Raw genomic sequence first — 26,703 nt, forward strand, 5'->3', positions numbered from 1 at the left:
TACTAATCTAATTAGGAGATAATCCAGATTTAAATCAGATCTGGACTCTAATTAGAGATAACGCCTTATCTTCTTATAAGATTAGGTGCTCCATACCCAGATTTGCCCGTTGTCACATGACAAATTAAGCTATCATATGGCAGCTAAATTAATCATATTAATTATGGGCCTTAAGCCCATCATTTATAAGGCTCATGACCCAATCAGTCTCAAAAAGTTGATGTCGAACTAGGAAAAACTAAGAGACAAAAGGGTGCAAAGTGAACTAGAAATTGCAAAAATGTGGAGTTGTCTTGAAATGGTTCACCCCTCATCTTTTATAATCTCTCAAGGAGCTATCTACTAATCTAATTAGGAGATAATCAAGATTTAAATCAGATCTGGACTCTAATTAGAGATAACGTCTTATCTTCTTACAAAATTAGGTGCTCCATACCCAGATTTGCCCGTTGTCACACGACAAATTAAGCTATCATATGGCAGCTAAATTAATCATATTAATTATGGGCCTGAAGCCCATCATTTATAAGGCTCATGACCCAAGGGTATTGCATGGTCAATTTAGGTCTGATTTGTATGGCATGGGACCCCATAATGACTTCACATAAATCCATATTTCTTTAACTTATCCTCTGTAAAAAGGGTTGGCCGAATTCACTACTAAACATAGTGAACCCCTAAGCACATCACTATGGGCTCAATATGGGCCCAACATTTACACTTAAATGATCCATGAATCTAGCCATCCTATGGGAACCCAAGGATAATGGACTTAAGTAAAATAAATCTCATTAGGTAATCAGCCCTTAATAGTCTCTTACACTTAATCTCTTAGTCCATAATGATCAAACACTACTCGACATGGAATGACCTCTCCCTTGGCTGCAAGGTCTAGTGTTACACTCTCTACTCAGATGGATCCTGTGAATTAAAACCATGTGCTTATTTGATTCTATATTTGTAATAGTGCTTATTTGGGACACCATGTGGGCCCGACCTTTGAACGCAGGAGAGCGGTGCCTAACCCTTTCCCTCTCACATCCGAGTCTGACCCAGATTGGTTTAGTTGGTGCCTCAAGCTACTAGAGTCACTATTGAACTAAAATGATTTTGATACTATTCTCGGATGTTTCATCACCTCCATTTCCTAATTTGATGGATGATGACCCCAAATCTAGCCCAAGTAGTCATTTTCCCAACGCTCACAGTATTTTTAATGATTGATGTTTTGGAAGCTAAATAATTGTCCTATTCTATTTATTTATGAATATCATTTACATAGAATAGTGGTGTGTGTGAACAAGATTGTATCAGCCATAGTTTATTAGTGTGATTGTAATGCCCCCATTTTAAAATTCCTATGTGTGTGCTCATTTTCTTGTTTACTGTTTTGTTTTTGTTTTTTATTCTCTTATCTAATAGCTTAAGCTTTTATGTTGAATGGTTATCTACCAAGGTATCAAAGCCTATTTGTAAGTGGTCTAATGTTCAATCTTTGTCACCCCATTATAATTAAATTTCAGTATAAGGCATAAGACTGCCCTTGTTCATGCTTCATGCTTCAAGCCCAATAAGTTTTCACATGATGGATTGTGTATAAGCTTTCACATGATGGATTGTGTTAGATGATAAAAATCTAATTAGGGACCACATTAATGGGTAGTGCAGTTGCTCTAAATAGATACTACAAATTGCACATGCTAGCATATCTGAAATTGATATACAAAGAGGGCCGACCATTTTGGAATTGTGGGAAAGACATTGGATGTAAATCTGCATAAAGTTGTTTCCATGTGTATTTATATTTAAACGCATTTATAATTATTTATTTATTGATTTTGGATTTTTTTCTAAATCACACTAATTTTAGTGAAACAAATGAATCAAAATGATTTTGATACTATTCTCGGAGGTCCCATCACCTTCATTTCCTAATTTGATGGGTGGAAACTCTAATTCTAGCCCAAGTGAGTCATTTTCCCGACATTAACAGACTAGCGATTCCACTAGGGAGTTCTCGGACCATGGGTGGGGCCCACATGGGGTTTATTTGGCTTGATTGCCTTTTATTGTATATATGCATGGTTATGTGCTATTTCCTTTTGTTTTAGTAATAGCTACTTATTTTCTAATAATTAGATAGTTTTTTACTTCTTTATGTCTATTATTGCTTATCTGCTCACTTACACTCTACACGCACCATTTGCATTAGGTTTAGCATCCTATGCCCTATTAGGAAGGGTCCTAGGTGGTAGGTCGTTGGGGTCTTGGTCTTAATAGTCTAACCAAATGCCCAAACTAGTCATTCACCAGAGAAGCCCATTTGTTTCGTGGGTGGAAATTTAAAGACCAGTTACCTAGCTTGTTGGAGCCTTGTGTCTAGAAATAAACCGTGTCAATCCATGCATTTTTACTTAGATCCAATTTTAAATTTAGAAAGGAGTAGGAAGGTCGAGCAACACCTTATGACCTACAGAAGTCTTCAATACCCTCAGGAAGTACAAGATGAAGCTGAATCTGACCAAATGTGCTTTTAAGGTCGGCTCGGGTAATTTCCTAGGGTTCAGGGTGACACAAAGGGGCATTGAGGAAAACCCAAAGAAAATACAGGCCATCCTCAACATGCAATCACCTTGAACCCACAGAGATGTACAATGGCTCACAGGTAGAATATTTGCCTTTAGTAGGTTCATGTCCAAATCTGTGGACCGGTGTCTGCCATTCTCCAAAGCCCTCAAACGATCAAATCTGTGGACCGGTCTCTCCACCAAGCCGAGCCCAGGGGATGAGCTATTGCTTTACCTCTCAGCCGGGGATGAGGTCGTCAACTTAGTACTAGTCAAAGAGGAAGACCGGATATAGAAGCCGATTTACTATACCAATGGAGTCCTTGGTGGCGCAGAAACTCGGTACTCTAACTTGGAGAAAATAGCTTTGGCTTTGGTCACCTCGTCCAGAAAGCTCAGACCATACTTTCAGGCCCACACTATTTGAATGCTCACCAACAACTGCTTAGGTAAGTCCTCCAAAGACTAGAAGCATATGGCCGCTTAATTATGGAGCATGGAGTTCAGTGAGTTTGACATCGAGTATGCACCCTGGCCTGCGATCAAAGTTCAGTTCCTACCTAACTTCATTGTCGAATGCATGTTCACCACCAAGTATCCTGCCCCGCCGTTCTTTATATGGACCCTACACATGGACGACTCATCCAATCACCAATGCAATAGATCCAATCTTATTCTCCTTGGCCCAGATGACAAAGTGTTAGAGCGTGACCTCAGATTCGAGCTTAAAGCATCCAACAATGAGGCTGAGTATGAGGTTTTGATCGCTGGGCTATGCCTCTACCTAGACCTGGGAGCTCAAAGAATAGAAGCCTTCAATGACTCTCATTTGGTAGTCAACCAGATCCATAGACAATTTGAGATGATAAGGTCCACGATGGTAAGTTACCTACAGGAGGTGCAGGAGCTCATGCACCGACTTGAGCACTTCAACATCCAGTAGATTCCTCGACCTGAGAACATAAGAGCCGATGCACTATCCAAGTTGGCCAGCTCCCTAAGAACCAACCTTAGCAAATCAGGACGGTTGGACACCCTAGCCTAGCCGAGCATCATGTAGACAACTCTCCTCGTCCTCCCGGTACAGCACGACCCATCCTGGATGGACCCTATAACACAGTACCTTCGTAAAGGCACACTTCCAGAAGATTGGATAGAAGCAAAGATACTCCAACACAAATCAGCCCGGTATTGCCTTATATAGGGTCAACTCTACCGCCGGTCACATACTCTCCCCTACCTGGAATGCCTCTCCCTATCTGAGGTAGACTACATCCTCAAGGAAATCCACAAAGGAATTTGCGGAGACCATCTTGGTGCACACACGCTAGCACACAAGGCACTCTAGCAAGGTTATTTTTTGCCGACTATGAAACAGGATGTGGCCCAATTGGTTTGGAGATGCGACAATTACTAGCGACACTCCAATCTCCACCACAAGCCTGTAGTCCCCCTGAAGCGAATCACTAGCCCATAGCTGTTTGTGCAATGGGGGATGAACATCATCGGCTCCTTTCCCATTGTGATTGCTCAAAAGAAGTTCCTCCTAGTGGCGGTGGATTACTTTGCCAAATGAGTAGAAGTTGAAGCTCTAGCACGCATTACTGTGCATAATGCCTGAAACTTTTCTAGAAAAGTATTGTCTACTAATTTAGTATTCCACACATCCTCATCACAGATAATGGGACATAGTTCACTAATCGAAAGTTTGAAGCCCTCTGCTTCGACCTGAAGATCGACCATCAGACCACGACTGTACACTGACCCCAGAGCAAAGGGTAGACTGAGTTGACCAACCAAACCTTGTTGCATGGCCTGAAGACTCGGCTAGACCAGGCCAAGGGGAGGTGGGCTTAGGAACTATCGAGCATACTTTGGTCATACATGACTACTCCGCGGGGCAGCCACCGGTGACACCCTCTTTAGCCTGACCTACGGGCCCGAGGCTATGGTTTCCGTAGAGATTGGTTCTCCAACCCTCTAGACAGAGCTCTTCGATGGAGACCAGAATGACGAGGACCTTCTCGCAAAGTTAGACATGATTGAGGAAGCCCGGGTCCGAGCATATGTCAAGATAGTAGCACAATAGCAGAGGATGGCAACCTCATCCTCTACAAAGTCATAGTACCCGCGCCCAGAGAAGGAAAGCTCAAACTGAATTGGGAAGGGCCATATAGAGTCACCAAGGTCTTGGGCCCAAGCACCTATAGGCTCGAAGACCTAGATGGGTGACTAATATTAAGGAGTTGGAACTCGGGAAATCTCAAGATGTACTACCAGTAAACTTGCAAGTAATAAAAGTTTCCTTCCTTTTAAGCTACAGCTCTGACCCCAAGGTGCGCACACGCCCACCACACACACTGTACATACACAAGCTGAGCAGCACTGCCAAACGAGTTAACTCCACCGATCCCTGAACAGCTGAGCCCATTACGCCTAGCTCAGTAGTGTATCACTGACTAAGCTACCCGACTCAGTTGACAACGACTAAGCCTAGACATGGAGGAATAGCGCCCCCGCCCACCAAGGCCTGAGGGCGGTCGAGGAACTCCGCACATCCGCCAGCTTAATAACCAAGCTAGTTGGGAAATGGCTAGCCCTAGAAGGGCCCCAAAGGCTCATGAGATCGGAAACTGAGTGTCCCATGGTTGAGAACTCGGAAAATGAAAGATCTCGGGTAACTACACCTTGGTCAGCACAAGAGCGGGGATGCTGAGGCATAACTCAGCTGGCTATGCCTCGACCAACTACACCTCGATCACGACAAGACTAGGGATGCCAAGGCATAACCCATCTAGCTATGCCTTGGCTAACTACATCTCAGTCGGCACAAGACTAGGGATGCTGAGTTATTGCCTGGTTTCCTATGCCTCAACCACGACTAAAATCATAGGAGTACAAAGAGGTCACCCAAGGCACAACCTACCCAGCCAACAGAAAATGGTGCAATAAGGCCAACAGAATACTGTATAATAAGATGCTGAGCCATAGCCCAGCCCAATACACATAATAGCCTGGCCAGATTTGCCTTGACTGGGAAAAGAAAATGGCATTAGGATAGCAACATATGGGTAGACAGAAGAAACACTAAATATTTAACTCAAAATTGTTCATTACATCACTTAAGGCTTGGCGTACCAAGCCCCCCCCCAAAAAAACAAAACAATAGAAAAAGAGAGAGAAAGAAGTCGCTCAATCCTCGGCAGTAGAGTTAGCAACACCATTAATGGTTTTGACCTCAACATCAGCTCCCTTGGTGGATCCTTGCGAATAATCCGGATGGAAAGCACCCTGGCCCTATGACTCATGGGCCGACTCCGGATGGCGGCGAACAATCATTCGACAAAAGAGGTTGATCCCAGCCGCAAGGTAAGCTTTGGTGTATTCGTCCATCTGCAGTTGCATCTCCTCTAACACCTTGTACTGGTTGATTGCCTCCTTAGTAGCCTCTTGCCTCAACCTCTCTTTCTCTGCCTTAAGCTTGGCGATCTCTCACCTCAGCTCCTGGACAAGGCTGGCCTACTTGGCCAACTATACCTTTATCTTGGCAACCTCCCTCTCAAGAGCGGCCAATCTCTCCCTAGCAGCCAATAGCTTGGCCAACTGGGCCTTCTACCATAGATACTCAAAGTGTTACCATTCCTACGTTGATTGGAGGTCTCTAAGATGACCAACTAGCACGATCGCCGCACAAGCATTTTGTAGATGTACATGATAAGTATACCAAGAAAGAGAATGAAACACAAGGAATAAGAAGAGGAGACCTACCTAGGCCATAGACCATAGTAGCGCACACTTTAGTGCTCCGTTGCCGACCTCGATTGGTTCCCAAGCTATTGACATTGTCATGATTCCCTGCAATAACTGCTCGGGAACCCTAGGCATCTCCACATTGTCATCCAAACAAGCCGACCACCTCGGCTTGTGCAGACCCGAGCTACTGCCTGCCTTAGTTACTAATGCGCCTATGGGACGACGAACCCCTTTAGGGTTGATCACAACAATGTTGTCCTCCTCAACCTCCTATTGCTGGACTCTCTATTGCCGAAGAGCCCCCTGTTCGCGGAATGTGGCCATTCTCCTATCTTGGGGCAAGCTTTCGGTTGCACACTGGCTTGCTCCTATCTTTGTCGAAGTGCCTTCATTCGGTGAACAATCTATTCCTCGCTAACCATACTTGTACCTACAACACAAGATACCCGATGTAAGTAAAAGGAAGATAAGATAAATTTAACTCGATGAATGAATAGTAAAGGAAACAGACTAGCCACCCTCTCCTCAGCCCAATGAGCATCAACGTTTTCGAGGATGTGTATGCGATAACGTCGATTTCTTGAATCATGTTGAGGGCCAACCTCTCCTCCCAAGTGAGCGCTGACCATTAGGGCTACAGCAGAGTTGTCCTCAGCTCCCGCAACTTGGCAGGAAAAGGGTGACCCTTGGGAATGCACATGAAGAAGAACGACTCTTTCCAGTGCTTCATGGAGGAAGGGGCCCAACTAATGACCAAATGTTCCATCGAGTGGAGAAGTAATAGTACCCCTGCTGGTGGTGTTTCAGCTGGAGCATAAAGTTCACCATCCCCAGGGCCATATCGACATCACAGACGACACAGTAGGACATAAGTCCGAGCAGGAACATGAAAGAGTTTGGCATCAACTGCACTGACAACACCTTGTATCAGTTTAGCACCTCGACGAACCCTTTGCTCAATAGAAACCACAACCCAACCTCCAAACTGTGCTCATAAACGCATAGTTCACCGGGCTGAGCATCAATGGCCATCTCCCCGAGAAGTGACACCTCATTTGGTATTCCGTGGGAATAGCATATGTAGCTCAGATCCGAGCCATATCCCCAGGTGCCAAGATGCAGGGCGTGGTGCCAAACCGACGACCTGCCCGTAGAGGAAGTTTTGTATCCATTTCGAAGGGACCAGCCTTAGCCTCCTCAACTTTGGCAGCCACAACATCTCTTAGCTAAGGCTCGTAGTTTGAACCATGTGAAGAGCTGGAACTGGAACTACTGAAGGACCTAGAAGAGGAAGAGGACTGATGAGATGAAAAGGACATACCAGGCAATTCACAAGAGCTGAGGAGCGAAGGCCACCAAGCTATCTGCCGTGTTAGTTGCCGAGCTATCCGTTGTCTTCCCTTTTATAACCATCGGGGGTATGGACCAAGAAGAGATCAATGATGCAAATGAAGCACCTTTAACAATGCCTTGGAAGACCAATCGATGGACCAATAACGTACGACGAAAAGCCTCAAAAACTGATGTGGCATCCTTCTTAGGCAGTAGTTATGCCGATTAATTGCACCAGTTCAACTACAATACTAGTCCAACCTTTGACACGGAGACCCGTAGTACCGGTCCAGCCTTTGACGCAGACCTTCGGCTAGGCCCCTCAAGTCCTCAGATAGTCTGCTTAAGGCTACAAGGCCATGGAATAGTCTGGCCAATGACTCTCCTCCTCAACAGTAGAACTGGGGTAGTGGTTTGGGAATCGAAACTTCAGTTCTCATTTAAGTTCTACAGTCGACGAGCGAAAGACTCCTCGGCAATGACTGATATGGCATGGACGAATCATGATGACTTTTGCTTTATAGCTCGACAACCCCGAAGGAACTTGTCTTCGCAGCTCGGTGCCCTATGGCTGAACATCACAACTTCAATTCCAGAGCTCGGACTCCAACCTTCAGCAAAAGGCCTTTCCTCAGCATACGATCGAGCTAAGCCCTGATTTTGGAAGAACGACACGTTAAAGCCGAGCATGACACAAACCCCAATTCCGAAATATGGATCCAACTCCAAATCTTGGTGCACCTTGGCCGAGCATCACCACGACACGAAAGCTCGAGTTCCACTTGGAACCAGAGTTGTTCCTCGGCCCCAATAGGACGAACTCGGAAGCTTAGTTTGACACTTTGGCCCTCTGCCAAGCTACACAACTGTGCAACATTTCAAGGAGTGGTTCGGATTCCAAAGTCATAGCTTTTAGAATTCTGCAGCCGACAATGGGAAGATTCCTCGACCATTCCCTATATTGCGTGGTTCTCAAGATTGTGACCTTCACCTAGGAACACCAAAAGGGCCAGAAGCTCATCTAGACATCAACTTGAAGTTCTTCAATCGAAGAATGAATTGGACTACTTAATTCCTCAACTTCAGAACTAGGGGAGTGGTGTACGGGTCATGGCTGAACTGGTCCTACGAGACACATGGCCGCCTAGCTATCGCCCTGCCACATCATCCTAGCTTGGCCATGTTGGCCTAGCTATACTATTATTGTGGCCCCCGTTTTATCCTTTCATCCATGTCAATTACACGTCATGCGGATGAGCACAATTATAGATAAGGAGGAGTAAGGAAAGATGACTCCACTAGGGAATGGGACTCTATCCCGAGTACCTCCAGCCAGGATATGGATCTTTGGGCATAAAAAAGTACTCCATGCTCGAGGTAAGGGATCCTACTTCTGGGACCAGTACTGCTACTTAGGTTGGACCAACATCCTCATAGCTCGGCCCGATCACCTACCACTTCTTACTGACTTGAGCGTGAGATTACTTAGAGATAATTCCTTGGGCCTCTGACTTCTTTCTTGGTCACAGGTCTTAAAGCGCAATCTCATCTTTGTAGCTCGGCCTCACCCTATCAACAAGGACTACCTGGTTGTTCTCCTTAGTTCATACACCACTTCGGATTGAGTAACATTAAAAGCCATACTCACTATAGACCAGAACTTGAAAGAAAGCTGCACAGTTAGAGTAAAGATAATCTCTCTCTCACGGCTCACAATCTCATAATTTCTGAAATATATAGAGGCTCGTCCATGATGCTAATGACATATGAATGCGTGATGAGAAATGTAGTTTGATGACAACCACTACCGGCCATTAGGTAGGCTTTTACCTAAACTTTTGTTTATTTTTTTCTTTGTTACCAACGAAAATATCTTCTTTTTTTCTTCTTTGGTTAAAAAAATTTCACTCCACAAGCAAAAAAACAACAGAGCAAAGACGAGAAACCCCAAAAAAAGAAATTACTTACCAGTACTACTAACTACTTTGGCTCAGTTTGAAAAGAGTACAAATACAATTGTGTAGTGTAAATACATACAAAATACAAGATTTTGTACCCTACATGTATATTTGTGTCTACTCTTTTCAAACTGAGCTTTAGGCTGCTTTTGGTTGCAACACAAAATTGTTTGCATTAGTATAAAAATTCATAGGAGTGCAAATAAGGTTAATGCATATTTTGATTTAATTTTGTTTTGCGCTTTACTTTATTCTGTTTCACATCTTATTTATTTTATTTGAACTACAATCAAAGAAAATAAGGTAAAATTTGGCACAAAAATAAATCAAAATTTTCACCCAAATCATTTGCACTGCTATAACTTTGCATCAATACAAATTTATTTTGCAACCAAACACAACCTTAGGAACAGAAAAAAAATTAATCAACAATTTATGAAATAGGACAAAGGGCATGCGTCTAACCACTCATCTGAAGAGACCAAACCCCACTGGGCAAATTGATTGAAATGAGATTTAAAAACCTTACCTAATTGCTAGCAACTTGGTCGGGGATTGATTCCAATCGGCAATTGATCTTATCAAGATTTCAGTCTTATTAAAATAATTTTGAGTTCCATCCTGCCTATATTATTACGTTGATTCAGCATGCTCATTTTAATGAAGGTCAAAGGAAGTGAAAAGGTAAGATCTATGCTTGATACCTTGCTACATAATCATTCAACATAAAAGCTTAAGCTATTAGAGTAATTTCATTTTTTTGGTGTTTTTTGTATTTGCTTTATTGTTTTTTTACTTGTGTAGTGAAATTCTGTTAATCAAAGAAAAAAAGAAGAAGATATTTTCGTTGCTAAGAAAGAAAAAAAAAAACCAAAAGTATAAGTAGAAGCATACCTGGTTGCCATCAAACTACAAATCATATCAATAATTCACATCACATGTCATTAGCATCATGGACGAGCCTCTATATATTTCATAAACAGTGAGATTGTGAGCCGTGAGAGAGGGATTATCTTTATTCTAACTGTGTAGCTTTCTTTCTAGTTCTACTATACAGTGAGTATGGCTTTAATCCTCAGTAATCACTTTGAAACCCCAAATGAAGAGAAAGAAGAAGAAAACTGTATATTGGCGGCCATGCAATTGGCAAGTGCTTCAGTGCTTCCTATGGCCTTGAAAGTCACTACAGAACTAGATGTGTTCGAGATCATATCTAGAGCTGGCCCTGATGCGTGCCTCTCGGCTTCAGAGATTGCCTTGCACCTTCACACTGAAAACCCAGATGCAGCATCCATGCTCGACCGTCTCTTGTCTCTACTGACGAGCTACTCTGTTCTTAAATGCTCTCTCGTCAAACGGGACAATGACCAAGTGGAAAGGCGTTATGGCTTGGCTCCTGTCTGCAAATTTTTCACCAACAGCCAGGACGGAGTGTCTCTTCGACCCCTGCTTCTACTGCATCAGGACAAGTCGCTCATTGATAGCTGGTATGATCTTACTTGCCGAGCTATGATCTCAGATTTGGGCAAAATATTCCACCACCACCATCACTCCTTATGTGACATGCATTCTGTATTTCCAGGAGAAAAAAAAAAAAAAAACACTACATTCTATCTGAACTTTATCGCTGCTTGCAGGTACCAGCTGAGAGATGTTATATTGGAAGGTGGAATTCCTTTCCATAAGGTACATGGAATGACCTTATTTCAGTACTGTGAGAAAGATTCAAGGTATAACGAATTCTTTAATAAAGGAATGTCAGGTCACACCACAATAGTCTTGAAGAAGATTCTTGACACATACAAGGGATTTGGAGGTCTTAAAGAGGTGGTTGACGTGGGAGGTGGGAATGGAACCACACTAAAAATGATTACATCTAGGTATCCTCAAATCAAAGGTATCAATTTTGATTTGCTTCATGTGATAGAAGCAGCACCATCCTACCCTGGTAAGAATTTTATTTGGCTTGGCTTGATAATTATTAGTAGAAAAAACCCAGCTTTTCTACTTCCTTTAATTTCTAACAGCTAACAGAAACTCAAAAAGTATTTGTAACCATGGGACAGGTGTGAAACATGTTGGAGGAGATATGTTTGAATATGTCCCCAAAGGAGAAACCATTTTTATGAAGGTTAGTTCTTCTTTTAGTTCTTGAGAGGGGTAGAATGGATATGTCCCACGATATCTAGAAGAGAATTACATTCACCATGAATCTCTTTGTAGTATCAAGTCATTTAAAGCAAATAAAGTTTACAAATCAAGAAAGTCATAATGTCTATTAGTCCTTAAATCAAGGAAGTGATAAAACATAGACTGGATATGTTCTTTTGTGATTTAATGTCTCCAAATATATATATATATATATATATATATATATTTTAATTTTTGTGATTTTTGTAGTGGATACTTCATGACTGGAATGATGAAGACTGCTTAAAGATTTTGAGAAACTGTTGGAAAGCCCTACCAAAGTTAGGAAAAGTGATCATTGTTGAATCAATTCTTCCAATGGCTCCAGAAGCTAGTTACCGCTCTAATATCGCCTTCACATATGATTTAGTCGTACTAACTTGTTGCCCTGGAGGGAAAGAGAGGACACAAAATGAGTTTGAGGCCTTGGCAATAGACTCGGGCTTTGCTGGTTGTGAAATTGTTTGCAATGCTTACCATACTTGGGTTATGGAGTTCCACAAATAATTAGTTCCTTTTTTTTTCTTTTTTACCTTCGAACTTGTTTGTGACTTTTTTAAATTATGCATCCGAATAAGAATGAAATGCAGTTTGATCTTTATGGTGTGCATATTTTATTTTCCAATAACACATGCTTCAATCTGGTATAATCTTTCCCAAATTCCAAAAACACTGGACATATATTCTCTCGTTCCTAAAGCAAGTCTAAAGTTCCTATTTCCTGCTATCTCCTGAGTCCCCATGATTAGGGGCGTCAATGGACCAGTTTTGGATTGGACCCATCCAAACCAAAATCAATTTGGATGGATTGGATAGACCAATAACATATATGAATTAGATCAGTCAAGATTTAATGGTCCAAAGTATTTATTGGAATGGGTTGGACATGGTCCATCCATAATGAATTTATATTAGATTGGGTTGGATTGAGCCAATATCTGATCCATTGATAAAAGATAAGAATATAAGTGTAAATTGAGCAAATTTGGATAATTAAAACAAATTTGAACAGGTTATTAAATGGCCCAGACATTAATTGGACCAGTCCAAAATGATCCAAAATATTCATTAGATTGGATTGGACCTGATTTATATATAATGGACTCACATTGGACTGGACCAGATTGGACCAAAATATTCATTAGATTGGATTGGACCTGATTTATTTATAATGGACTCACATTGGACTGGATCAGACTTGATCGGTTAAAATATAAGGGGTGTCTTACTAAATGACCCTAAAATGGGTTGACAATAGTATTATTTGTTGTGTTTTCCCTCATAAGGAGGTTGAGTTTGTCATTTTCAACCCTATAGGATCCACGACTTCAAAGCCTTGTAGGATGAATGCCATGCAGCCTTGTGAGATTTATGACCTTGTAGCCCTATGGGATTTGCAACCTCACTATCTCATTAATCTTTTTGAATAGGTACCTCTATGGCTCCTCATATGATGGTTCTAACATCTCTGCCTTGTAGCTCCTCAAACCTCGGACCTCGGCCTCACATAGTATTTGGTCTTGTGGTTTTCTCTCTAACCTTGCAATCCAGCCTCACCCTCCTGACCTTGTGTTCTTTGGGCATTGATGATGCTGTCTCCATGACCTAGCATCTTTTAGTATTCCACAATGACCAAAACGGAACAAGTAAAAGAGATGATCATCTTTTTAAAATACCTATTTTACCACATCGTCTCGGTGCACTCACACATCAGACACCACATCTTCTGATACTTGGACCTTCGAATCCGCATCGGAGATCCAGTACACCATCTCACTCTGCAGCCAGAGCCGTGAGCTGTACTATCATTTGACATGATCGCAGAGAGATGCAGAGAGATGATTCGCCACCTCTGCGTCGAATTCCAATGGGATTCTTGATCTCTTCTTCAGCATTATCGTGCTACTACTCTACGTAACCACCACTGGGCCTCTGTTGTATTCGTTATCTGCCAAGGCTGTGCAGGTAACCATTGTAGGGTACTACCCAATCGGATGAGTGACACGTCCCGGGAGGACATGCATGCCACCATCCGTCGAGGGATGTGGGTGCAGTCTGTCGAATTGGCAGGGACTGCATCGTCAACCAGGAGACATTGCATAGTCTGATGGGTACAGTCTTGTCAGATAGAAGCTTCCTGAAAACATCGCGTCTCTCAGTCGCAAGCTACCTTGTAGCGATCTCCTAGGGGTACTTCGAGATGATTCCTCTTAATGTTGCCTTTGGGGCAGTTTTTCTGCCTAAGTATTGAAGCGAGCTGGTTACCCTAGCTCGTGAGCTGGGATAGACTTGTCTTGGAGTATTCCCTTTTACTACATCGGGGGTCCTTGAGCTCGCGCTATAGCGAGCTCCCCCTATAGCGAACTATGACGTAGCGAGCTGTCCTGCGGGCTCGTTACTTAGTCGCAGTCAGGCTGTGGTGCTGAGCTGTTACTCGTGCTGAGTGGTGTCCACGTGTCATTGTCTCAAGGGGTCGGGTCAAATCACCTTCCATCAATTGCCCCCACTCCTCGAGCTAAGGGTGCTACCTTAGCGTGAGGAGTTCATGAAGTGTGACGGGTGGATTTGATCGAAGTTCAAACTTGATTGACTACTCACATTAAATGTGCATGCAGAAGTCAAGGGATTTCTGACCTTTTGAATGTCGAGAAATGCACCAAAGCGGCTCTTAACTCCGGAAGTCGTGCAACCGTCATTACCTCAATCATGGGAGATGTGCAGCTAGTCACATTTCGGTTTTAGAAGATGTGCGGTCAGCTTGACTATGAATCGTCAGATCTGTCTCAATCCGAGTTGTTGGTTTGAGGGCACAATGGCTATAAATAGGAGGGCCCCAGGCCTCATTTTCTTTTATGCTAACTTGCCTTGTCTTCGGATTCTGAGGTCGCGTATCCATCTAGCTGCCTGAGCTCTTCTCTCGTTAACACCGTCTCTTCTTTTCTGGCGAGTCTTATCATATTGTCAATATGTTTGGATATCCGTACCACGTCTATTCCCGAGACGGTAACTAGGATGACACTCCCTCGAGCTCAGGGGGATCTTGGGGGCAGGCCCTGGAGGCTTGGGAGGCCTCCGGTGAGATGGCTTCCACTTCTTGGGGCAGGGAGCCCGACCGCTTTGGTCCCTCCTCCATGTCGATGGAGAGACTTAGGTCTTTAGTTCTTCATTTTAACCTTCCCGGAACCTCATCTACAGTCTCCCTTCTGGTAACTTTCCCTGGGAGCATGGTCCCAACAAGATAGTGATTTTTCAGGAACAGTTTGTGGCTAGCCTACGTCTTCCTCTGCATCCTCTGATAGTGGAGGCTTTGAATCATTTCAACGTCATGATTGACTAGCTTCACCCCAACTCCATCCAAAACGTAGTTGGGACTATTTCTCTGTTTTACGAGTACTGTCTTCCCCTCAACCTTGACATCCTCTCCACCATGTTCGTGCTTGGCCTAACTAGGAGAGATGCCGCACTAGTTGCTACCTCACAGTGCTCGGACTCAACCAGCTTGGGAGCTCTGAGATCGCCCAAACTGGGGGCCTCGTGCTCAACCGGCCTAAGGACTTTGAAGCTGAAAGTGCACTCCGCGATGAAGTCTGCTAAGGCTTGGGCCTTAATAGCAGTTCGCGACTTGTATTGGAGGTCGTACTCGCTGAGCTCAATGGCCCACTTCGTCAATCAACCAAAGACCTCGGGCTTGAGTAGAACTTGCCTCAAAGGTTTGTTGGTGAGGACGATAACAGTATGAGCTTGGAAGTACGGCCGGAGCTTTCGGGCTGCAATAACTAGTGCGTAGGCCAACTTTTCTATCTCTAGATAACTTGTCTCTGCTCCCTACAACTCCTTACTAACATAGTAGATAGGTCGTTGGACCCGATCTACCTCTTTTATTAGTATCGAGCTGACCTCTTCATCACTTGTCGAGAGGTACAACTCTAAAACATCGCCCTCTTTGGGCTGGGTTAAGATTGGTATGCTAGCGAGGTACTTTTTGAGCTCGTCAAACACGAGCTAACAATCTGGGGTCCATTCAAACCCTTTGCTTTTAATTGCCTTAAAGAAAGGTAGGCAAGGTCTGCTGACTTGGACATGAAGCGGCTCAGAGCGGCTATTCGGCCATTCAGCCTCTGAACCTCCTTCATTTTTCGGGGTGGTCTCATGTCTAAGATGGCCTTTACTTTATCCAGATTGGCTTCAATGCCGTGCTGGTTAACAATGTATCCCAGGAATTTACCCGAGTTGACACCAAAGACACTTTTTCAGGTTAAACTTCATATTAAATCTATGCAGAATTTCAAAAATTAAATGCAAGTCTTTGTATTAAGTCACATGAAAACTAGGTTTTGACGACCATGTCGTCTACATAACACTCTACTTTTTGGCCAATCAATGGCTCAAACAATTTGTTTATAAGTCTTTGAAAGGTTGCCCCGTCATGTTTTAGCCCAAAGGGCATGACCGTGTAGCAGTATAGGCCAAGCTCGGTTATGAAGGCAGTCTTTTCTTCATCTGTCGGGTCCATCCTGATCTAGTTGTAGCCCGAGTAAGCATCTAGAAAGCTCAGAAACTCATGCCCCGAGGTCGCATCCACTAGACGGTCGATCCTTGGAAGTGGGAAGCAGTCCTTTGGGCAGGCTCGGTTCAGGTCACTGTAGTCGACGCACATGCGCCATTTACCGTTAGCCTTTTTCACCAGAACGGGGTTGGCCACCTATCTCGGGTAATGGACTTCCCTGATAAAATCGACTACAAGGAGCTTCCTGACCTCCTCGTCAACTGCCCTCCATCGCTCTGGGGCTAGGTAGCGTTTCTTTTGTCTAACATGCCTAACTACAGGATTAGTATTAAGCTTATGAGTTATAATGCTAGGGTCTATGTCGGGCATTTCCGCCGCTGACCATGCAAAAACATCTAAATTTTCAAGTAGAAAGCATACCAGTTTAGATCACAGAGGCTCCTCAATGGAAGCATCAATCTGAAGTGTTCGGGTTGGGTCCTCCATCAAGGCTGGGATGGAGACAGTCTCTTTTGTGGGCACAGCCTGCTCCTCGCTCTGCTCCATATGTCACTCCAGCTCGAGGTCATCGGCCACCTTGGCTTTTCCTTTAAGGGCGGTGTCATAGCATTTGTGAGACTCGAGCTGGTCACCTCGCGCTATCCCAATTCCAAAGTCGGTGGGGAACTTCATGGCCAAGTAGTAAGTGGAGTGTTCATGGGCTTCAGGTCGCTCTCTTGGAGCTGAAGTTGGTCGAAGGCTGCTTTGAAGAGGATGTCCACTGAGATGCCTGAGTCGACGAGGACACGCCTGACTTCGAAGTCGTTGATCTTCACCTTTATGACGAGCACATCATCATGGGGGTAGTGGACCCCATGTGCATCGTCTTCAGTGAAGAAGGTGGGGTCTTCCATCCTTGGCCACTTTGGGGGGTTTTGTTCTTCCGTGGCGGCCTCGCGAGCTGATATGCGAGCTGTAGCTGAGGTGCAGCCCGCCACAATCAAACCTCCAACTATCACATGGATGGTCCCCCGAACTTGTCTCTCTTCAGGGGGCTGCTTCTACATTTGTTCTGCTTGCCTGCCGGACTCGGGAGCATCTCTACTCTACTCCCCGTGCCAACCTGCTTTATTACTATTACTATTTTGTATAAAATTTCTCAGATATCCGTGACGAATGAGCTCCTCTATCGCATCGCAGAGGTTTTTACAATTTCCAGTACTATGGCCGTGGTCTTTATGAAAACTACAATACAAATTTTTATTTCTAACATTAGGGTCGGCCTTCAGCCGAGGTGGCCATTTCACATACGAAGCATCCTTGATCGCCATGAGGATCTCGGCCCGCTTCGCGTTGAGGGGCGTAGAGTCCCTTTCTGCTGCTGAAGCTTGGAAATGCTGAACCAGCCTTACCCCTCAAGCTTTGTCCTTCTTCTTCTTGTTGTCGCCCTGAGCTAGGGGCTCTGGTTCCCTCTTTCTTTTCTCAAGGGCCTGCTCGCCCTTCTGGTTGATCTCTTCCTCTGTCCCTATGAATCGATCTGCGAGCTTGAGGAACTTGGTCACGGTCTTGGGATGATTGACAACTACATGCTACTTGAACTCTTTGTGGGTGATGCCTCGCTTGGCTGTAGTGAGGCGAACTGTGGGATCTAGATCGGGTATCTGCAAATAAGCGTCATTGAACTGCTTGATGTAACTCCGAATGGACTCCCCTTCCTTTTGAACTATGCCAAAGAGGCTTTCTAGAGTTCTTGGGCACCTCTTGCTGGTGACAAAGTGGGAGGTAAAGACTTGCACAAACTGCGCCCAACTTCTTACCGAATCGGGCACGAGGTTTTGGTACCAGGTGCGGACTACCCCTTTGAAGGTGGTGGAGAAGGCCATACACATGCAGGATTTGCTGGCTCTTGCCAGGTGCATCTAGGATTGAAAGGCGTCCAGTGGAGGGAGCTTGAAGTCCCTTGGCATGGGGATAGAAAGGAGTTCTGGAGAGAGTGGGGAAGAAACTAAGAGGAGAGGGATAGCTTTCACTTCACCTAAGCTCACCTCCTCTTTACCTTTGAGCTCAAGAGAGACTCGGGTAGCAGTTCGGCGAGCTCGCCGGCGTCTTCGTTGCTGCTTTGTTGGCTCAGCATTGGTGCTTGATGCTTCAGTGTTGTCGAGCTCAATGGGCTCGGACTGCTAGTGGTAGCTCTAAACCGAAGGGCCCTACTTGTAGCCTGTGACTAGGACCTCGAACGAGTTCTCTGCGAGTGGGAGCTCGAACTGCAAGTGCTGGGGCGATGCAGGCTTGATTGGCTGAGAGGCCCCCGACCTTCCCATAGTCTACGAGGCGGGGGTGGCTGGCCTCTCCTTTCTTCCATGGGAAGAGGCTTGGCTCTCGTTCACTCCGACGGGAGGGCTTGGTCTTCTTCGTGGCCGGGTGCCAAGGGGGAATCGGCTACTAGGCCTGAGGCAAGGAAGGAAACTGTTGTTGGTACTGGTACTAAGAGACCTGATGCAACACTAGTTGTTGGTAGAGTTGGAACTGCTGGAATTACTACATTTGAGCTTGCATGGCTCACATGCACTGCACTAAGTCTTCCAACCGGTTTGGGTTGGTCACTAGGGGAATAGCCGAAGGTTCAACAAAGGTTGCTCCAACTGTGGAAGGGAGTGAAGCATTCACGGGTGCCACTATCAGAGGCACATTCAAACTGGGAATCCCGTTCACATAGAGGGGGACGGTGAACTGTCCGTTAAAAACAGTGGGGAGTTGGGGTTGCTCCCCAGAAGTGTTCTGGTTGGCACCACGTCTAGCGTTGCTGGAGGAGACCATGAATGCTAAGTTTTCAAAGGGAAACTATAGAAGCTTAGAGGAAGGCTTTTTGAAGTGTTTCCCATAGACGACGCCAAATGATGTTGCGCAATCTGGGAACTCCTAGTTGGTTGCTGACTGGCTCTTAGCTGGCAACGGACTGTACCTAAGAAGAACGATGAAGGATTCCCGGGGGATTTGCCCGATGGGAATACTTCGATGCTTAAGTTAGAAGGCTGGAGAAAATAGTGAAGAGTGTAAACAAGGCTAAGAGTGTAGGTCGCACTAGATCACTGAGTGCTTGAGATTAGCTCGAGAGAAAATTCAAGTAAGATAAGATTCAAGATACAAGGTGCAAGATACCTTCTCCCCTTCGACTAAGGGGCTCTTAAATATGGGCATTCTTGTCAAATCGGGCATAACCACCACTGGGCCTTTGTCGCAACCGTTATCTACCAAGGTTTTACAGGTAACCGTTGTAGGGTACTACCCAATCGGATGAGTGCCGCGCCCCGAGAGTATAGGCACGCCCCCATCTGTCGAGAGACGTGGGTGTAGTTTGTTGAACTGGCAGGGACTGCGCATCAGCCAGGAGGTGTGGCGCAGTCTGACGGGTACGGTCTTATCAGATAGAAGCTACCTGAAAACATCGCGTCTCTCAGTCGCGAGCTACCTTGTAGCGAGCTATCCTATCGCAAGCTACCTTGTAGCAAGCTCCTAGGGGTACGTCGAGGTGATTCCTCTTAAGGCTGCTTTTGGGGCAGTTTTTCTACCTATGTATTGGAGTGAGCTGGTTACCCTAACTCGCGAGCTAGGATAAACTTACTCTAGGAGTATTCCCTTTTAGTAAATCAGGGGTCCTTGAGCTCGCGCTATAGCGAGCTCTCCCTATAGCAAACTATGACATAGCGAGCTATCCTGCGGGCTCGTTACTTATTCGCAGTTAGGCTGTGGTGTTGATTTGTTATTTGTCCTGAGTCATGTCCATGTCTAATCGTCTCAAGGGATCGGGTCAAATCACCCTCCATCACTCTCAACAACAGTATAGGTTGTTAGAGGCCAACAGCCAAAGTTTTTCCTCATGAAAGGATGAAGAAGCTACCCTCTAAGAATGCCACGTGTTACATGTCAATTGAATCAAACTTGAATGTATCGCCTATAACAAAGTAATGTAAAACCAAAATTTCTCAACCAAACGTAATCGAATTTCCATTCAATCCCATGCATTGCGCATGAGTTTTATTTAAAAGTTTTGACTTAAATAATACTTGGTGTCAAGGTGAGCATTATATTTGAAATTTCGTTTTGGGAACCATTGAATAAGATAAGGAGTATAAAAATAGTTAACAAGGATTTATTTAACTAGTCGATGTAAGTTTAATTCCTACAAGTGAAAATGTGAAATATCTTTCTTTTGATCATTGAACATAAACCTATAATAAAGTTACATATATAGACACAAACGAATCCGGCCAGCTTGGTGGAGAACCACCACCAATTTTCCAAAATATTTTGCTTTACTGTACAAAACAGTCTTCGATCTATCTCTCTTCTGTCCAAACAGGAATTGTCAATTAACGCCCACATAATAACGCTTTGATGTGACATTATGTCGGTACGAAGGAAAGTCAGAAACGTCGGTGATGACCAACTATTATGCATGCCGTCGTAATATTCACTTGCTCAAAAATAAAGAAAATAGAAAAAAATAATAATAAAATGGGGAGAGGGGAATTGCCTTTTCTATCTGTCAACACCAACTATAGAATTGTGTGTCATAAAATTAAATTGTCGTATTTTAAAATTTGATGAGCAAAGTGGCACTGGACTCCCAAAAAAGGAAAAATTCCCAGTTAATTTCCCTTAGAAAAAGTGTAGACGTGGCATTATCATCCACAACGAATAGGACCATCCATTTCCTCTATTTTAAAAGGAGCAAATGTGGAGGAGAGGTAGAAGGATCTTTGTCTGTGGCTACATTTCAGAAAACCTGCAACCCCCAGCCTCACGGCTAGCAACATGTCTTCCGTCAGTGGTCTCGAAAAATTGTTCAGTGAAGAGAAAGAAGATGAAGAAAACTGCCTCTTGGCCTTGGTGTGTCTTTTTGTGCATAAAATAAAATTGTTAGTCCTTCTAAAGCCTCATTTGGTGTGTTTTTTTGTGCGGGCTATCGGTTTTTTAGGCAATTTACATTTTGGTCTTTTCTCGTTTGGTTGGAAAAGATCTAGTTGTTGAAAGTCACAATCCCGAAAAGATGCGGAAAGTCCATTTTGGGCTATTCTCAAAAAGATTCGAATTGAGTTTTTCCCCTTTTTTCAATCCATCTTCACACAAAAAGGCATGACTAAACCAAACGGTTTTCAAGTTCCTATGATCTTGATGCAAAAGCTCACATCGTCTTTCAACTATTAAAGCTTCCAGAAAATCTTTCAAGAAAGACTTGCCAAACGACCCCTAAGATAACTTTACATATTTGATGACTGGTTGGATCCTTACTCAGTTGCCATCAGTCACCCCAACTTTTACTCAGAAAGAAGGTGTTTTATGAAATTTTTTTTTTCTGAATTCTCACCCCAACTTCCTCTACCATTCTTGTGAGGATTTTACACTTGACTATGTAAAAGTCAAAATAGCTTTCATTTTACTCTTTCATTGGTGTGATGGGCATTGGTGTCAAAAATGTCATTTTACTCTTTCATCTAAAAAGAATCATTAATAACTAATACAACTACAAACTAAACCTATAATAAATGTCTTAGTAATAGAGGCAAACTCTCACTAAACACATCAATTAAACTATTGGGGGGTCAATAACCCTAAAATGGGTTGACAATGTTGGAAGTGTTACAATCCATTATATGAGTGGCCGAACCATGCTTGATGAATGATCGAAATTTCAAAATTTTCCTAATTCTTCTATGAACCAAAATCCCTATGCTTTGAAAAACTGTATTTTTTAGGATCGGTCTTACACTAAATCAAACCAAATTTGAAACTAATCAAAGAGAGATGTTTATCTGATATGAATGCCAAAAATGCAAACCCTATGGTTGAATTTCACATCTAAATCAGTCGTAAAACCAGTCCCCTCTAAAGAATGCGCAATGTTATTCCTAAAGCCAGTTCAACAACACAGTTTTCTATAAAACTGAGATCCAAATGCTTAGACCATACTGAGGATGATGGGCCTGATATCCCTTGATTTTTTATTGAAAGTTGGAGGAGAACTAATCTAAATCAGTCTCAAAAAGTTGATGTCGAACTAGGAAAAACTAAGAGACAAAAGGGTGCAAAGTGAACTAGAAATTGCAAAAATGTGAAGCTGTCTTGAATTGGTTCACCCCTCCTCTTTTATAATCTCTTATGGAGCTATCTACTAATCTAATTAGGAGATAATCCAGATTTAAATCAGATCTGGACTCTAATTAGAGATAATGCCTTATCTTCTTATAAGATTAGGTGCTCCATACCCAGATTTGCCCCTTGTCACATGACAAATTAAGCTATCATATGGCAGCTAAAATAATCATATTAATTATGGGCCTTAAGCCCATCATTTATAAGGCTCCTGACCCAAGGGTATTGCATGGTCAATTTAGGTTTGATTTATGTGGCGTGGGACCCATAATGACTTCACATAAATCCACATTTGTTCAACTCATCCTTTGTAAAAAGGGTTGGCCGAATTCACTATTAAACATTGTGAACCCCAAAGCACATCACTATGGGCTTAATATGGGCCCAACATTTACACTTAAACGATCCATGAATCTAGCCATCCTATGGGAACCCAAGGATAATGGATTTAAGTAAAATAAATCCCATTAGGTAATCAACCCTTAATAGTCTCTTACACTTAATCTCTTACTCCATAATGATCAAACACTACTCGACATGAAATGAACTCTCCCTCAGCTGCAATGTATAGTGTTACACTCTCTACTTAGATGGATCCTGTGAATTAAAACCATGTGCTTATTTGGTTCCATATATGTAGTAGTGCTTATTTGGGACACCATGTGGGCCCAACCTTTGAACCCAGGAGAGCGGTGCCTAACCCTTTCCCTCTCACATCCAAGTCTGACCCGGATTGGTTTAGTTGGTGCCTCAAGCTTCTAGAGTCACTGTTGAACTAAAATGATTTTGATACTATTCTCGGAGGTTTCATCACCTCAATTTCCTAATTTGATGGATGATGACCCCAAATTTAGCCCAAGTGAGCCATTTTCCCAATGCTCACAGTATTTTTAATGATTGAAGTTTTGGAAGCAAAATTATTGTCCTATTCTATTTATTTATGAATATCATTTACATAGAATAGCGGTGTGTGTGAACAAGATTGTATCAGCCATAGTAATTAGTGTGATTATAATGTCCCCATGTTAAAATTCCTATGTGTGTGCTTACTTTCTTGTTTTTGTGTGTGCTCACTTTCTTGTTTATTGTTTTTTTTTTGTTTTTTTTTTCTCTTATCTAATAGCTTAAGCTTTTATGTTGAATGGTTATCTACCAAGGTATCAAAGCCTATTTGTAAGTGGTCTAATGTTCAATCTTTGTCACCCCATTATAATTAAATTTCAGTATAAGGTATAGGACTGCCCTTGTTCATGCTTCATGCTTCAAGCCCAATAAGTTTTCACATGATGGATTGTGTATAAGTTTTCACATGATGGATTGTGTTAGAGAATAAAAATCTAATTAGGGACCACATTAATGGGTTGTGCAGTTGCTTTAAATAGATACTGCAAATTGCACATGCTAGCATATCTGAAATTGATATACAAAGAGGGCCGATCATTTTTGGAATTGTGGGGAAGACATTGGATGTAAATCTGCATAAAGTTGTTTCCATGTGTATTTATATTTAAACGCATTTATAACTATTTATTTATTGACCAAGCCGAGCTAAGGAATGTAAATCTGCCATTCTTCAAAGCCCTCAAACAACCGAAGGACTTCCAATGGACTATGGAATGTGAACCCTTTCAAGAGATAAAGTGGTACCTAAGTTCACCGCCTCTCTTCACCAAGCCGAGCCCTGGGGATGAGCTATTGCTTTACTTCTCAGTCGGGGATGAAGTCGTCAGCTTAGTACTAGTCAAAGAGGAAGACCGGGTATAGAAGCCGATTTACTATACCAGTGGAGTCCTTGGTGGTGCAGAAACTCGGTACTCTAACTTGGAGAAAATAGCTTTGGCTTTGGTCACCTCGTCCAGAAAGCTCAGACCATACTTTTAGGCCCACACTATTCGAATGCTCACCAACAACTGCTTAGGTAAGTCCTCCAAAGGCTAGAAGCATATGGCCGCTTAATCATGGAGCGTGGAGTTCAGTGAGTTCAACATCGAGTATGCACCCTGGCCTGCAATCAAAGTTTAGTCCCTACCTAACTTCATTGTCGAATGCACGTTCACCACCAAGTATCCTGCCCCGCCGTTCTTTATATGGACCCTACACATGGACGATTCATCCAATCACCAAGGTAGTAGATCCAATCTTATTCTCCTTGGCCCGGATGACAAAGTGTTAGAGCATGCCCTCAGATTCGAGTTTAAAGCATCCAACAATGAGGTTGAGTATGAGGTTTTGATCACTGGGCTATGCCTCGCCCTATACCTGAGAGCTCAAAGAATAGAAGCCTTCAGTGACTCTCAATTGGTAGTCAACCAGATCCATAGACATATTTAGACGAGAATGTCCACGATGTTAATTTACCTACAGAAGGTGCAGGAGCTCATCCACCGACTTGAGCACTTCAACATCCAGTAGATTCCTCGACCTGAGAAAATAAGAGCTGATGCACTATCCAAGTTGGCCAGCTCCCTAAGAACCAACCTTAGCAAATCAGGTCGGTTGGACACCCTGGCCTAGTCGAGCATCACATAGACAACTCTCCTCGTCCTCCCGGTACAGCACAACCCATCCTGGATGGACCCTATAACACAGTACCTTCGCAAAGGCACACTTCCAGAAGATTGGACAAAAGCAAAGAAACTCCAACACACATCAGACCAGTATTGCCTTATACAGGGTCAACTCTACCGCTGGTCACATACTCCCCCCTACTTGAAATGACTCTCCCTATCCGAGGTAGACTACGTCCTTAGGGAAATCCACAAAGCCATTTGTGGAGACCATCTTGGTGCACACACGCTAGCATACAAGGCACTCCGGCAAGGTTATTTCTAGCCGACGGTGAAACAGGATGTGGCCCAATTGGTTTGGAGATGCGACAGTTACTAACGACACTCGAATCTCCACCACAAGCCTGCAGTCCCCCTGAAGCCAATCACTAGCCCATAGTTGTTTGTGCAATGGGGGATGAACATTGTCGGCCCCTTTCCCATTGTGATTGCTCAAAAGAAGTTCCTCCTCGTGGCGGTGGATTACTTTGCCAAATGAGTAGAAGTTGAAGCTCTAGCACGCATTACTATGCATAATGCCTGAAACTTTTCTGGCAAAGTATTGTCTACTGATTCAATATTCCACACATCCTCATCACAGATAATGGGGCATAGTTCACTAATCGAAAGTTTGAAGCATCTGCTTTGACCTGAAGATCGACCATCAGACCACGATTGTACACTGACCCCAAAGCAAAGGGTAGACCAAGTTGACCAACCAAACCTTGTTGCACGGCTTGAAGACTCGGCTAGACCAGGCCAAGGGGAGGTGGGCTAAGGAACCGTTGAGCATACTTTGGGCCATTCTCACAATAGCGTAATTTATATTGTGATTGGATAAACTAGGCACAACCCAATAAATAATATTTGAATTGAACATACATGGGTACCACTTAATTAGAAATGTCATAGAATTCCATCCTCAATTTTTGTTATAAATAAAACCCATGTAGTGCACGGGTCCCGACTAGTTAATACATAAGGTTAAGAGAAACAAAAGCACTACCCCATTCAAAGAATGAGAAGTTGTTGGTAGTCTTCTCTAAGAAGCTTTGCATTGTCATTTGGAATTGGATGCATCGAGGTATAGGTAAAAAAGTTCTGTTGATCAATACCTTTATTAGTGGAGCAGTTTGCAACACGGTTTCCTTCTTAGGCCCCGTTCACTTTTTACAGAATATCTATAATTTCAAGGCAAGATGGAATAGTACTTTTTTGAAAAAATTAAGTAATCATTTGCGAATTGCAAGATGGTGATGAAGGTGCATCTGTAGAATCTTTACAACCAAAATGGATTTGTAGGAGAGAAACTTCAAGAACAAACTTCTTAGAAAGATTCAACACAAAGAACAATCATATATGTTCTATAACTTTTACTCAGAAAGGAAGTTGTTTTATGAAGTTTTTTTTCCAAATTCTCACCCATACTTTAGCATTCTTGTCAGGATTTTACACTTGGCTATGTAAATGTCAAAATAGCTTTCTCTTTTTTCCTAATTGAGTTATAATTGTCATGTTGTCGAAACCCTCAGGACTATTATGAATTAATGGTTGGCCACAAATATACCCATTCGCTGTTGATGCTGCTCTAGGAACTTTGGGAGCTTCTAGCAGGGTTTTAGACTTTGAATACTGTGGAAAAGGACAACTATCCATTCTCATTCAATGGTTAGGTTTCTACTCTTCAAAAGAAAATAGGCCTAAATCCCTTATTTTCT

General features: G+C 43.2%; 1 protein-coding gene across 1 annotated transcript; it reads left to right on the forward strand.

Annotated features, from left to right (window-relative positions):
- Positions 1-10,609: 10,609 nt before the first annotated feature.
- LOC148851990 (caffeic acid 3-O-methyltransferase-like) lies at positions 10,610-12,401 on the forward strand. The gene is made up of 4 exons (XM_088946286.1): positions 10,610-11,097; positions 11,248-11,558; positions 11,677-11,741; positions 12,011-12,401. Exons 1-4 carry the CDS (start codon positions 10,673-10,675, stop codon positions 12,305-12,307), a joined length of 1,098 nt encoding a protein of 365 aa, XP_088802412.1. The 5' UTR covers positions 10,610-10,672; the 3' UTR covers positions 12,308-12,401.
- Positions 12,402-26,703: the final 14,302 nt, after the last annotated feature.

Source organism: Nelumbo lutea, chromosome 5, assembly GCF_056320005.1.
Source record: "Nelumbo lutea isolate HS-2025 chromosome 5, American lotus-T2T, whole genome shotgun sequence".
In the NCBI taxonomy this organism is placed as follows: Eukaryota; Viridiplantae; Streptophyta; class Magnoliopsida; order Proteales; family Nelumbonaceae; genus Nelumbo; species Nelumbo lutea.